Source organism: Brachyhypopomus gauderio, chromosome 9 (genome assembly GCF_052324685.1).
Source record: "Brachyhypopomus gauderio isolate BG-103 chromosome 9, BGAUD_0.2, whole genome shotgun sequence".
Taxonomy (NCBI): Eukaryota; Metazoa; Chordata; class Actinopteri; order Gymnotiformes; family Hypopomidae; genus Brachyhypopomus; species Brachyhypopomus gauderio.
Window position 1 is genome coordinate 17,592,591 of NC_135219.1, and position 14,599 is coordinate 17,607,189.

At 41.5% G+C, this 14,599-nt stretch overlaps 1 protein-coding gene across 1 annotated transcript; it reads right to left on the reverse strand.

Annotated features, from left to right (window-relative positions):
- Window positions 1-11,923: 11,923 nt before the first annotated feature.
- On the reverse strand, window positions 11,924-13,676 carry LOC143522515 (uncharacterized). Its single transcript, XM_077016227.1, has 2 exons — window positions 13,667-13,676; window positions 11,924-13,502 (listed from the first exon to the last, which is right to left on the reverse strand). Exon 2 carries the CDS (start codon window positions 13,417-13,419, stop codon window positions 12,103-12,105), a length of 1,317 nt encoding a protein of 438 aa, XP_076872342.1. The 5' UTR covers window positions 13,420-13,502; window positions 13,667-13,676; the 3' UTR covers window positions 11,924-12,102.
- Window positions 13,677-14,599: the final 923 nt, after the last annotated feature.

A 14,599-nucleotide genomic window follows, 5' to 3' on the forward strand; every position in this document is an offset into this window, starting at 1 on the left:
AACTACTTCATTTCACAACAAATATCTGTCTGACTGAACAGTTTTCATGTATTACATTAACAAATACGAGCCTCTTGTAATTCCAGGATGAAACATGAGAGAACGTGAAGACGTTAAGATTGGGCGTTTTGAAAATAAACAACCATTAAATAATGTGATTAAAAGCGCAATATTTCGAATCATTTCGAGTATATGTATAAATATTTAACTTAATTAAGTTTAACGTGCTGGGAAATATTGGTACAAGCGCTTGAATTGAACCCTGCAAACATGACTTTGTTCATTGCGCTGAGGCGCGGCGCGTGCGAAGTTACAAAATTCGAGAGGTGCACGACCTCGCGTGCGCCGCGCTTCAGCGCAATGAACAAAGTCATGTTTGCAGGGTTCATACACCTTGTGGAATTCAAACACTTGTATGTCACTTTCAAGGTCCATTTCAATATTTCCCAGCACGAGCAAAGACACTTTGTCAGATGTTCAAAAGACGTCCACTGAAAAGCCAGAATGAAAGTTTTAGCGACGTCTTTTTTAAACGTCTATTACTGCCGTTCAGTTGCAGTTTTTGCACGTCCTGACATCCAATAAAGGTCCTAGTCAAACGTTCAGATAGAAAACTCGTCATAGACGTTCATGTTAAGTTAAAAGGTTAAGGTCCTAGTCACACTGTCAGATTTTGAACGTCCACCAGACATGCAAAAAAGGGTCTGGACTGACCGACGTGATACAGACTTGATTTTAACGTCTTTCTGACGTCGCATGTTTGTTGGGATAAGTTAAATATTTATACATGTACTTGAAATTATTCGCTTTATCATCACATTATTTAATGGTTGTTTATTTTCAAAACACCCAATCGTAACGTCTTCACGTTCTCTCATGTTTCATCCTGGAATTGCAAGATGCTCGTATTTGTTATCACAAAATAACTGTTCAGTCAGACAGATATTTGTTGTGAAATGAAGTTACAATTTCAAGCATTTTCCAACACCTTTTGTGGCCTTGTCACAGTCACACCTTATTGAAGAGGCACCAAGATCCAAAAGTGCTACACCTGAGTGGCATTCACTTAGGAGAGAAAGAGTAACTGCCTCACATTTCAGAGAGGTGAGCCACGTTAGAGGTCCAGGTGCTGCAGAAAGGATAATCCGAGGGACACGACAAACAGCACATGTGAAGAGGGGACTTGAAATGGAAACAGAGGCCTTAAAGGACTGTGCAGTTCTGAAAAACTTGAACTTAACCAAGTGTGGGCTAGTGATTCATCCAGATGCCTCTTGGCTGGGTGCATCACCTGATGGACTTGTATATGACCCACTTGAGCGTCCATCATTTGGGCTTGTTGAAATCAAGTGCCCAAATGCACAAAGCTATGTAGACTGCAAATTCCTCAAAGTGGCACAAGGCCTACACAAAATGAAGGAGAGCCATTGTTATTATTGGCAAATCCAGTTCCAGTTATTGATTACTGGTATGCAGTGGTGTGATTTAGTTATCTGTGCCCATGATGATATCTTTATGCAGCGAGTTTACAGAGATAGCAGTGTATTAGAAGAGGTGAAAAGGAGGTGTGACATGTTTTTCTTTAACACTTACATGCCAAAATACCTCTCTATGCCCAAGCAATAGAAAATCATAATGAAGACATGAACTCATGAACAATTAAAACAATTTCAATTTATTCTGTCAATTGTATTACTATTGTATTTGTTTCATTTTTTACAAATACAGTAAAAGTTAAGAAATACATAATGTTGTATTGTGTTGTCAATTTTACATATAAAAGGGAAAGCATTTTATACAATTAATCATATTGCACTGTACCTTAACATTGCAGCCAATATTTACAGACTAGCATGACCTAAAGCAGGGGTCGGCAACCTTTTTGACTCGGAGCCACAAAAGCAAAAATAATTGGAAATTTATTTCAGTGACGATGACATGTCACTCAAGCGAACCGAAACTAAATACCGGACATTTGTGAAATTCCACCCGAACATTTTTTTAAGTCTCAAAAATAATATACGGTAATTAAATACTCATTAATTTTATTCAAAAGCTGAGCCGCATCAGAGGGATCAAAGAGCTGCATGCGGCTCCGGAGCCGCGGGTTGCCGACCCCTGACCTTAAAGGGATCATTTTAAGGTTAGAGAAAAAAATAAATAAATAAATCGCCGTAATTCACATTACATCATCTGTCTAATTCTGGATTGAGATTAGCCATTGTTTGCCCAGGCTTTTACCAAGGGGCCATTTTGATAATTCACCAAAAGACAGGCAACAGTAAAAATTTGGTTTATGCTCCCTGTGATTGAAAGGGGGATCACTGTGCTGAATATTTTATGTTCTTTGACTCTGCGAATCACACGCTCAACATGGACTCTCAGTCTTGCAATGGACTGTGACGTTCTGATCTCTGACCTAGACAGTTGAGCTCTCTTTGACAGAAACGTGGGTATGTGGACTTTGCATGGAACGCAGTCTTCAACAAGGAAACCCTTGTCCACCATGATGGCCATAGATGGGTCAAGGAGGGCCACAATGCCAGACTGCTTTAAGATCTCTTTATCACTGATAGCACCTTGATAAAGAGAAGACACAAAGGTCACTGCGCCATGAGGGGCTATCCCAAGCAACCATTTGAATGTACAGTGTGATTTATAAGTGGAAAACACTTCACTCTGAAGGAGAAGGGAATTTGGAGTTTGACATCTCAGTTCTGTGGAATCTAAAATTATTTGAGTGTCAGCGTAGTCCTGAAACACATCTGGGAGGTGAGTTTTCACAGTGTCCACATCTAACCAAACATAAACAGCTCCCAATACAGTATAAAGGAAGTTGGCCCAGGTGTTAATACGACTAACAGTTGACCGATGGATTCTAAATCTATGGGCCAAATCCTTTTGCATCAGTCCCAATGACGGGTAGTACATGAAGAGAAAAATCTCATCAATTGCTTGAAGAACCTGGGGAAAAAATACATTATCCTATTGTCATATTACATTATGACTATCAAAACTTCTTTTGATGTAAAGATTAATTTGAAAATGATGACATAACATGCTTTGTATGGACAACAGGAAAACATTTACCGTTGTACTGGCAGAGTGAGGGACCTGATCAGTCTTCTCAACAGTCCGTGCGCTTGTAACCCGTATGATGATGTGGGTGGCTGGCTCTATTTGCTTCCAAAAGCCCATCAGGTGGGCATGGTTTGCAAATCTGTGGAATATAAAAGTTATATATAAAGTTATATAATCGCTATTTCATTCACAATGTATTTCAGACACCAGAGAAGGCCCATCCGTATACTGTGTCCTGCCATATTTTGTATTTACCTGGTAAAGAATCGTATGTCGTCATCAGAGGCAGAAAACCGCTCCAAACAGAACTTGCTGCGGACAGTTAAGTCTTCGATTTGTTTTCGGAGCCTTGATATCTCCTCGCGTAGCTCTTCATTTTCATTGAGGGAGAGATCAAGCGCAGCAGGCTCATTACTGACGCAGTAGTCATGTTCATGACACGGTAAGGGGTCATCATCATCATGGTCAGTCTGCATCTCTGTTAGATCAGTGTTGGGTGGACGCTCTGTTCTTTCCCATACTCCAGATCATGGAGTTGGAATAGTATAGTTATTCCATTGAAATAGCACAGGAAAAGCTCCAGGTCGCAGTCGTCGTCGTCCAGCAGGAGTGGGAGGTTCGAGCAGATCAGCAGCGATAAAATGTCGCAAACACACTCGGGAAGTACTCGTGACGATAAAATGATCTCTCCTGATCTTAACCACCCATTGTTTCTGCAGTTCTGAGTCCTTTGGAAAGGTGTGGAAGCTCAGGTAGGAATTACACCTTGTCGATGCTGTGCAGAATGGCACACAGCAGTGGTGGTTGGACCTGCTGTCTGTACGTTGTTGAAACGATACTTTTTTTTGTTTACCCGTCATGTTTAGGACACATAAACGGACAGGAGATGAAGCAAACATCATCATCAAGGTTGGCAAGCTATCAAAACATACCAACTCAAAGGGTTAACATGATATCAGGCTCATGGGACAAAAATGATGGGAAACAAACACAAGTTGTAATATCCACAACATTAACATTTTCTTAATCCAAAATCGGCGCTCTGAACCAAACCTCGTCTTTATCAAGTCTAAACTAAACTTATAAAGGAGCAGCAGCAATAACTAAGCATTATATACCAGCCAAAGATAGAAGCTGTAGGTGGTTAGCGCCTAAGGCCAAGAAGCTACAGGGGCTAGCTAAGCAAACTAAAAGGCACAGGTGGTTAGAGAGCAAAGCTAAAGGTTGCACTCCAGTTATGTAGCTTAACTAAATCCCCAACCCATAAAACTCCGTATACAAGTGAAACATACCTGCTTTAACCCCGTCAAAACTACTAATGGCTCAGTTCTGCTCCCACAATAGTACTGCACCAGGAGGCGCCTCGTCTGGGCCTCTCCCTCGATATAAGAGCAGGACTAAACACTTAGTACTGGACACTAGTCTCACATTTAAAAGCAGAATACATGAGTAAAAATGCACCGTACCTTACAACAGCGAACACTCCGTAAAGTCGAGCTCACGCTCCAACCCTGTCGTCCCGTTGTGCTGCTTAGCTTAGCCACGCTATTGCTGCAAGGACCCCATGGTGCCCTTATCACATGCCTGATTACAGGCACACTGCAGCCTGTAACTACTCACTCCTCCCATACCAACAAATCTGTGGAGGGAGCTAAAGATCAGGGTGATGGCAAGGAGACCCTCCAACCTCCAAAGAGTTGGAGCTCATCACTAAAGATGAATGGACAAAAATACCAGTGGAGACATGCAAAAAGCTGGTCAGCAATTACAGGAAGCGTTTGATTGCTGTAAATAAAGGCTTTTCTATTAATTATTGAGAAGGGTCTGAATAATTTTGGACATGCTACTTTTTGTTCAAATGTGAATAAAAGCTGAGAATTTTTTTTCCCCACAATGATGCCTCTTGTACATCATCGTATTATCTCCTGGGAGATTTCCAGTCAAAAATATAATTTCTGGTTAAATAAAAGTAAATTTAAGTCAAAATTTGACAGGGGTATGACTGTATATATATATATATATATATATATATATATATATATATATATATATATATATATATATATATATATATATATACACACACGCGCGCGCTCGCGCACACACACACACACACATCATGAAAGCACGTATTTGTAATGTACTTAGATGTATATATGATACATATGTGAAACAAAAGTTAATATCATACTTTGCTAAAAGGTAAAAACATGTTTTTACTTTTTGTTCTTTCTGCATGTTTAGGGGTTAGTGATGTATTTTGTATTACAATACAATGTAGTATACTAATTCAAATGTTTTATGGAAGTTGTTTTAAGTTTCTTATATTTTAGCCTGTAGCAACAAGGAACACAAAAAATTCCAAGTCCAGCATTATGTCTGCACATACCGCTTCAGTCAGGATCACTTGGAACTTTTGTTCCATTCTGTCAGGGCATCAGGTAGAAATTTCACATTATAATTTGTCTTTTCAGTCCGTGAGCCAGAGCGGATATTGGTACCATCTGGGTGGGCATTCTAGTAGAGAATATACATCACTTGTTTACAATATTATAGACCTCTTCAGACACCTATGCATTTGTTTTTATAGCCTACCTGTGGAAGAAACATGGTTATACAGTTATTACCATACTTACATTTCATAGCCTGTGAGGAAACATGGTTATACAGTTTCCATACTTACCCTCAGAAGATGTGTCTTTGATGACTATGAGTGTCCTCATTAAATATCTCTGTCATCTAAGTGTGCAAATGTTTTAGATTTTTTTAGGAGGCTGGAATAACAGTCCCACTGCAGGGCAGTTCCAGGGCGTTTTCCATCGTCTGATGGTGCGCTGTGGTGTCTCACCAAGTGCGTCAGGCAACGTGGCAGCACAAGATGAGACTGTATCACTATCGGCTGCAGACATGCACTCTGCTTTAATGGTAGAAGAAGAGCTCCCGTCCCCATCTGCAAACATTTCTGCAGTCATATGTGACCACAGTTACCTGCCCACCTGCTTTGGTGGTCTTGTGGACAATGCCCTGGTCTACATTTCAGGGTTTGTTGTCTGAAAAATTCTGAAAAAACTGTCCTGTGAGGTGTGCCGTGCAAGCCTTGTCAAAGCTGCTGTACCCTCATCCTTTGACCAGAGCTACCACCTGCTTCAACTTAAAAACAATGGTGGTCTGATGATCCCCTCAGATGGAACAGTGAAGGTGGTCAGAGCAGCAGAGCGTGTGATACGCCAAAAATCAACAGGTGTCAGTGTGTCCTTTGACAACCAGTTTGTTCGGGCTGAGATTGGTTCTGAAGATGTGTTTTTACTCGGGGAGCACTTTGCCGAAACCCAATTCGAAATCGAGAACCATAATTTCATGCTCCTGTCATTTGTTGTCTCTGTATTTCACAATTTAAGGCTGCACTACATCGCAAAATTAACTACCCTGGAGATACAGAGTGTCAGCACACGCAAGAAATTGTGCAAAAACAGTTATTTTTTCAAATAATGTATCATGAATGGAATGTTCTTGGGGAGGGGCTTATAGAATATAATGGGGTGTAACTAGGCAGAGGGGGGACGAGCCTGGGAGAGCAGGCTCGTAATGTATGTGATGACGGGATCTATGTGACTTTGCAGTCACCGATCTTTAAACTCTGATTAAGAGGACTCAATTTAATACTGTTTTATTTCTTTCCATGAACGCGTGTTGTAAATATGTATATAGCTGTAGGTGTCTCAAATAAATGTGCAAAGGAAAATTGCACAGTAGGGGGCGAGAACGAGTCCAGAGATAGTTTGTGAGGTAGAAATCAGCTCAGCTGTTCCAGAGTCTGATGCACAGTCTATCAGAGCTACAATCCCGGCAGCAGACTCATCTGGATTCTCCATGAAATCAAACATTTTGATGGTGATCCCACATTCTGGACTGAAATATTGAACAGCGAGGGGAAACATCTTCCTGTTGCTTTTATTTGATGCATCTGTGTGTAATGAGAATGGTCAGGATTTATCTGATGTTAGGGCCTTCACAACGTCACCCACTGCCTTTGGAGCAAGGACATCTTTAACCACTGCCTCTGCCTTTGTTCTCCCTAAATTTTTAATCTGAAAGAATATTTTGAAAGAATATTTTGATGCAGTTTATGTGCACAGTCAGCACTGTTGTAACTGAGGTTGTGACTGTGTGGTGCTGCGGTAACCTGGAGAGAATGAGTGAGATGACAAATTCTTAATTAAATTGAATCAGATCATTCAAACAGTTAAACAGAGGTTTAGATTTAATCTATTGACATGATTTGTTCTTTCAATAGTAGTTTCAATAGGAAACTGAATCAGTAATAACAATGATCTGTACCATATCAGTGTCAATATTTTACAAACCTTTCAATTTGCCTTAAATTCATCTTAATTTGCCTTAAATGATGCTATACAGTCATCAATGTGCCTCTTCCCACTCACATTTGCATCTCTACATAAGCTTTCGTTTCTGGGGACGTGGTGGAGTGTGTAGCAGAAGACATTTTTTTGTGGGACGGGTGTGTGGCGTGACGTCTGTTGCTAGGAAACGGTGATGGCACCACCACCACGGAGGATCCACCACCATTTTGCTGGCCTTAGTATTTCCTGTTTTTTTATTTCATGCTGAATTGTTACATTTATTGGTGATGTGTGTGTGACAGAGATGAGTATTGGACACTTGAAAATACTCTTTTGGGCCGACGCCAGTCACCATGCCAATGACAACAATTTACACAGAAGAACAATTTAGACCTGTAAGGGATAATGTCCATTTTGGTGTAGGCATATCTGGTTAGGCAGGAGGTGGCTGGCCCAGGATGGATCTCTGGAAAAGGCTTGTCTCTCCTCATCTGTGTTCCTCGAGAAAATAAAGCAGGGAAAATTAGCTCTGTATAAGGACATACACAGGACAGATTAGATTATAAACATTTCTGGAGTGTGGCAGCAACTCCGGCATTAAGTCAGGTATTCATCAGTGGCCCTGTGCCTGCAGGGGGCTGCAATATGTTCTCAAGGCTACTGGCATTAAATGTTTGGCTGCAGAAAACCTGCAGGTCAAATGAACTGAACTTCATTGACAACTTCAATCTGTTTTTTGGGAAGAGAGAATTCTTCAATCGAGATGGACTGCAAACTAACAAGAGGGGTGTCAATCTCCTGTCAGAAAACTTTATTTTCTCTCTGTGTAACTTCTCTGTTTCAACTGGTGAAGAAATGTCAGCGTTAACACCCAAGGACACCGTCGCCACTACAGAGACACAACATCCTCCCCCCACAGAGGATGCGGAGTAATTAGATGGGAGCCATGTGCTGTATCAGCTGCCAGAAACACCACAACCGAATAGACAATCTACACCATCCTCCATCTCATCATCACCTCACCTGAACTTCCCAGAAACCATGGAGAAGCTTGTATCTGTAGGGACAAGACTGACACTTTCACTGTCAGCGAGTCCTCAGGTACAGCGGCAAATCACTTCAACTTCTCCCCCACAGTCCTTAATAAACAAATCTCCCCCACAACCTCAAAGTAAAAAACAAGCTCATAATCCACCAAATAGACAGCTCCGCTCGCGAGCTCATCACCAGCAGGAGCTCCACCCACCTTCCACCACCGTAAAGGAAAATTTACATCTTTTGGGTCCGTGCTGCTACAGTGTTGATATCAGCGGTACATATTTTCAAAACAAGCATGGACCCTGTGTCCCAATTATCTCTCCCATTCCAGTTCTGATCAGAAGCAGAAAGAACAAGGAGTTTAGGTCAGATACTGTGAATACATCCAACCTACAGTATGTTGGAAGTATCTCAGTCTCTGAACCAAAATGTACAGGTTATTAAGTTAGCTCTACTAAATGTCAGATCTATTACAAACAAGTCTTATCTAATTAATGATTTAACTACATCTTATGGGCTTGATTTCATGCTTTTAACAGAGACATGGTTAAATTCATATAGTGCTGATATTGTGCTAACTGAGTCGGCTCCACCAAACTTTAACTTTTTAAATGTTTCTCACAATGGCAAGAAAGGGGGAGGTGTAGCAATGCTGTTTAATGATACTTTCCAATGCAAACAGTTACCACTTGGCGATTTCACATCTTTTGAATATTTGAGTGCAATTTTAAAAGGGGTACAAAGAATATTACTAGTAACTGTCTACAGGCCTCCTGGGTACAATGCGAATTTTATTGATGATTTCACAGATATGTTATCTTTTATTTCTACTGAATTTGATCATTTTGTTATTGCTGGTGATTTTAACATTCATATTGATAATCACCATTGATAGTTATGCCAAAGAATTCTATGATGTACTTGAATCTTTTGAACTTTCTCAGCATGTGTCTGGAAGCACGCACTGCCATGGTCACACTTTGGATGTGGTTATCTCAAAGGGTCTTAACATTTCAGCCTGTATTAAGGATGTTGCATTGTCTGATCACTACTGTGTATTTTTTGAAATGTGGATTTCAATCCATAGCAATGCCAGGCAGGTTAGGTTAAAGAAAAGACAGATAAATGAAAGGACAGCTGCACTTTTTGTTACCAAAGTGTGCTCTGCACCTTGCCAACTATCAGGCTCTGTTGATACTCTGCTGGATAGTTTCAACTCAAAAACTGCCAGTATTTTGGATCAGATTGCACCAGTTAGAGTTAAAACCATGCAATGTAAGCAGAAAGCTCCATGGAGAAATGATCCTGCAGTTCAGCACCAAAAAAGAGAATGCAGAAAGGCTGAGCTCAGATGGCGTAAAACCAACCTTCACGTACAAAGATTTTCAAAGATAGGCTGCGTGATTACAATAAAATAATGTGCAAAGCTCGACAATCCTTCTTCTCTAGCATTATTAACAATAGCAAAGTGCTTTTCACTATGGTTGACAGACTAACAAACCCACCTACATATATGACCCCTGAGCTAGTTTCAATTGAGAGATGTAATGAGTTTGCAAAATTCTTTAATACTAAAATCCATAATATCAGACAAGCCATCTGTACGCCTACATCCACCAATGAGCCAATTTTCTCTCCAAAACCGGAGTTGTATAATCCAGGTTCAGAAAGTAAAAGTCCTCACCAGGATTTTGCTCAGGCTTCCTGGATTGTGTTGATTCCACTAATTTTACATGGATTGCACTAATTAAAAAAATCTATCAAGCTTGAGCAAAATCCTGGTGAGGATTTTTACTTTCTGAACCTGGATTATACAACTCTGTCCAAAACCACGCAAAATGTTCAACATGTCCCAGTTTAGTACTATTAACGAAGAAGGTTTAATTGATACAGTGAGTCATCTCAAATCATCCACTTGCAGCCTTGATAATGGTAATGACCAACCAAGTTTTTAAAGAATGTCTTTTCCGCAATATCAATGAACATTCTTCAAATAGTGTGACAGAAATGATTGATTATTGACTAATCATCATTGATTAGATCATGTTTAGTTATTATAAGAGATCATTATGAACTTTATGATTTAGGACATGTCCATTCTGACTAAGCAGAAGGACTACAATAATGAAGTAGTGTGTTTCAGTGTAATCATGTACTTATGTTCAGTTCATATTATGCATGTGTGCTATACTGTGACCCAGGTCAGGGAGAGTGCTGAGCGTAAGAGCACTCTGTTAACTGGTAGTCACTAGGCTACTAGTCTTGGGTCATTTAGCTTTCTCTGTGTTCAACTGATACATCAGTTGCTTCCGCTAACTCTAGGGAAGTCCATATTAGGAGATACACACATGTGAGACAAAGTAGCCTGCTGGACGCTTATGTTTTGGAACATGCTGTGCTAAAGATAACCTGCTGTTAGAACTGCTGAATTGTGTTTAAGATTGTATATAAGCAGGGGGACTGCCCCCCTGCCTTCAGAGTTGTCATGCTTGAATGAGACTCTCGTGTCTGTGTCTGTCTTTGTCCTATTTATATATATTTATATTTTTGTAATAAATTAATCATTTAACCACGTCTGAGTCCTCATCCATTTCCAGAAAATTTCTACGACAATAGTAAATTCTTCACTCATGTCAGGTGTATTTCCGAGTGCATTAAAAACTGCAGTTGTGAAGCCTATCTTGAAAAAGAAAACTCTAGATGCAAACTTGTTGAATAATTATAGACCAATTTTTAATCTACCCTTCAAGGTAATTATGCACTTTCTGTCCACAAATAGCTGTCTAGACCAATTTCAGTCTGGCTTCCGACCTAATCATAGTACTGAGTCTGCACTCATTAGGGTTATCAATGACATTCGGGTAAATACAGACTCAGGAAACATGTCTGTTCTACTACTGCTCGATCTCAGCGCTGCCTTTGACACCATTGACCACAAAATTCTCATAGATAGACTTGAGAACTGGGTTGGACTCTCAGGAACTGTCCTAAAATGGTTCATACCTTATGGGGTAGTCTGCGAGATTAAGCACTAGATCTGGAATTTTCTGTCTTGAGGCCTTAGGGCCCAGGAGGAGAACTTCTGTCTTGTTCTCATTAAGTTGGAGGAAGTTTAGAGACATCCAGCTTTTAATATCTCTTACACAGGCCTCAATTTTTCCTAAATTGAGCTTGTCGTCATGTGGGAGTAGCGTTTCAGGGCCGGGAGGGGCGGAGAAAGGCCTTGGCCACGAAGCTTCAGCCTCTCGATCTTGGGTCGCCGTAACTGGATCTTCTGCTCGGTCTTGTCCTCCGAGGTCAGCTGCGTAACTGCCCTCTCTGCCATTGCTGTGGTCACAGGGTGACAACGAATCAAAAAGTAAGATACTGGAAGGGGGGAGTTTTTATATAAGCAGCCTTTGACTGTTACGCTGCTAATAATACAGCCATATAAATAGCACCTTCCAGTGTTGAAAAGACATCCTTGAATTATGCCGCTAATACAAAGTATGAGAAAGTCTTAGTATGTGTAGGATGAGAGAAATGTTAGTTGTAAGAACTACATTGGTCATAACAAAGCAGCTGTCTGCCCCCATTTTTTTCCACTTACTCTTGCGTATAGAAGGTGAAGTCACTCCTGGAGTTACTGATTCCTGGTCTTTAGGCCCATGCGGTTCATGAAGCCCATTAAAGACCAGTCATCTCTGGTAGGGGAGGTGTTGTGCTGCAGGCTCTTAAGGGGGACCCCGTTGGCTTCATTCTGCTGCAATGTGGTCAACCTCGTGGTCTCTGTCTCCTCCACCTTCTGCTGCAGTGTGATGGACATTGTGGTCTCTTTCTCCTCCACCTTCTGCTGCAGTGTGGTGGACTTTGTGGTGTCTTTCTCTTCTCCCTGATTGGGAACAACAATGATGGAGCAGTCAGTGGCTGAAGTGGTCTTGCTGTGTGACTTTGGAAAGGGCCGCGTCCTGATGCGTCGGACCAACTGATTCTGGAGATTTTTTCTCAGTCTGTTCTTCAATTTTCTTGTGAAGGCCACGATCTTGGAAATATTTGGCCTACCCCGAACAGCTCGGTTTGAGAGATGCAGTTGCTTCGAGCATATTGGAAGCTCTCCTGCCGGAGAGGGTGTAGCTCTCTCCTGTGCTGTGTTTTTTTGAGTGCTCTCCTCATGCATGCCTCCCAGTCCAGGTGAGTCCTTTACCGCACAAGTTCTCCATGATGTTGGTGTCTGCAGGTTCTTGCCTTTTTTGTCACCTGAGTCACCTTTACTTGGTTTGGGTCCAAGCTCATGGAAAACCTGGATGGACTGCGCCAATTGTTGAACAAGTTTCTTTCTACTTGTCTGGCTCACCTCAGTGGACCCAACGTTTGTGGCAGCGGATGTTCCTGAGGTGACCTGTTTCCTGTTTTTTCCCTTTCCCTGGATGGTCCTGGCAACAGCCTGTTCAGCATCTGCCCTCTTTTTTTTACTCTCATTCTTATTATTGGCACCTTTCTCTTTCTTTCTCTTACTAATCTGCCTCTTCCCTGCATCTTTCCTCTCATGTTCTACTGGACTCTTACTCTCACATCTCAAATCTTCTCTGTTGTTCTCTTGGCTGCTGGCCTTCCTCTTCCTCTTGCTGTGTGCATGTGATGATTCAGGGTCTCCCACCATCACTGACGTCTTAGGGACTCCGAGTTCTGTGACGTCCTTTCCTGTGGTCCAGTCATTGTCTTTATGACCTAATCTCTTATGTTGAGGTGAATTGCAGGACCCTTCTTCCTCTATCATCTTTCTGAGTCTGGCTTCAAAGTTCCCAGGATCATACACATCAAAACTTATTTTACGCTTTGCCTGGTCTGTCCTGCTCTCCTCCTGTTTCCTGAGTGGGACAAAAGTGCTCTGTGGGCTGGGCATGGTCTGGAGCTGCTGACTCTGGCCAAAGGCTGAGTGGGGGAGTCCTCCTAGAACCATCAGGTTTGGTTGTGGGTAATTCCCATAATACGTCCACGGAGACACCAGTGGGGGAACCACACCTCCAAATGTTGGGATGTGTCCTATCCAACAGAAATACTGGCATTGTAATATTGTGTTTTCACAAATTTAAGGTGGATGCATTGTTGAATACAATTGAAAGTTAGCATCTTAGGATATGTGTTTCTTAGTCAGTTTTGATCTTTGTAATGTTATTATTAAGGCTTTGTAAGAAATGTTAACCTACCAGCAGCTCTGACAGGATGTACTGGAATGTTCTGGACAGGGTTACCCATGAATAGTCCATTTCCTGTTCACAAATTATATTGATTCTTAAATTATATCCAGTCATCTTACAACAGTTCTCAGGACACTTATTTTTTTTAATAGATAAGAATTACTATTTGCAGGGTTGCCAACTCTCACGCATTGAGCGTGAGACACACGCATTTAACCGTCTTCACACGCTCTCACGCCACACATCCGATTTCTCACGCTGAAAAAAAATCTAGTTTATTTACCTCTGAACAGTCCTGCACGGATCCGTTTTTTGAGACCCGCACCCACCCATATCCGCAGAGTACAGCACCCACCCACCCGCGAACCCGTGGTTCAAAGTTAAATCTGTACCCGCCCGGACCCGTTAATATTTTACCCATTACCCACCCGTACCCGTGAAAAATCACACAAATCGAAAGTATTGCTATAGAGCACTTTATTTTACAATGCGCCTCTGAAAAAACGTCAGTACAACACAAAATAAAATCTAATGTTGCGGTGCAGGAACAGTAGGCTATTCCTATCTAAAAGTAGCAACTGGTAAAACGCAAGAAAATGTATGTAGCCAACCGGTGCCATAACACAATGCAAAACGAGAGGGAACAAATGCCAGTATAACAACTAAATAAAATCGCATAGGTTCACAGTGGTAGTAGTTTCCTATCTGCTGGGAGCAGCACGCTAAGTTCTCTCTCCTCATTTTTCTTTGTTCTAGCACGGCCACCCATTTAGCTTTGAAACCACCAAGCAAGCTACAATAAATGCCCGGTACTGCGTTATAACCAGCCTCTGCTCATGTTTCCGCTGGAAAAGAACCGAAGTTTGGGTATTACCCCAGAACGGGTGAAGAGTAAAGTTCAGCCCGCTCTGGCCAACGGAGCTACGGTATAAGTAAGCTCCC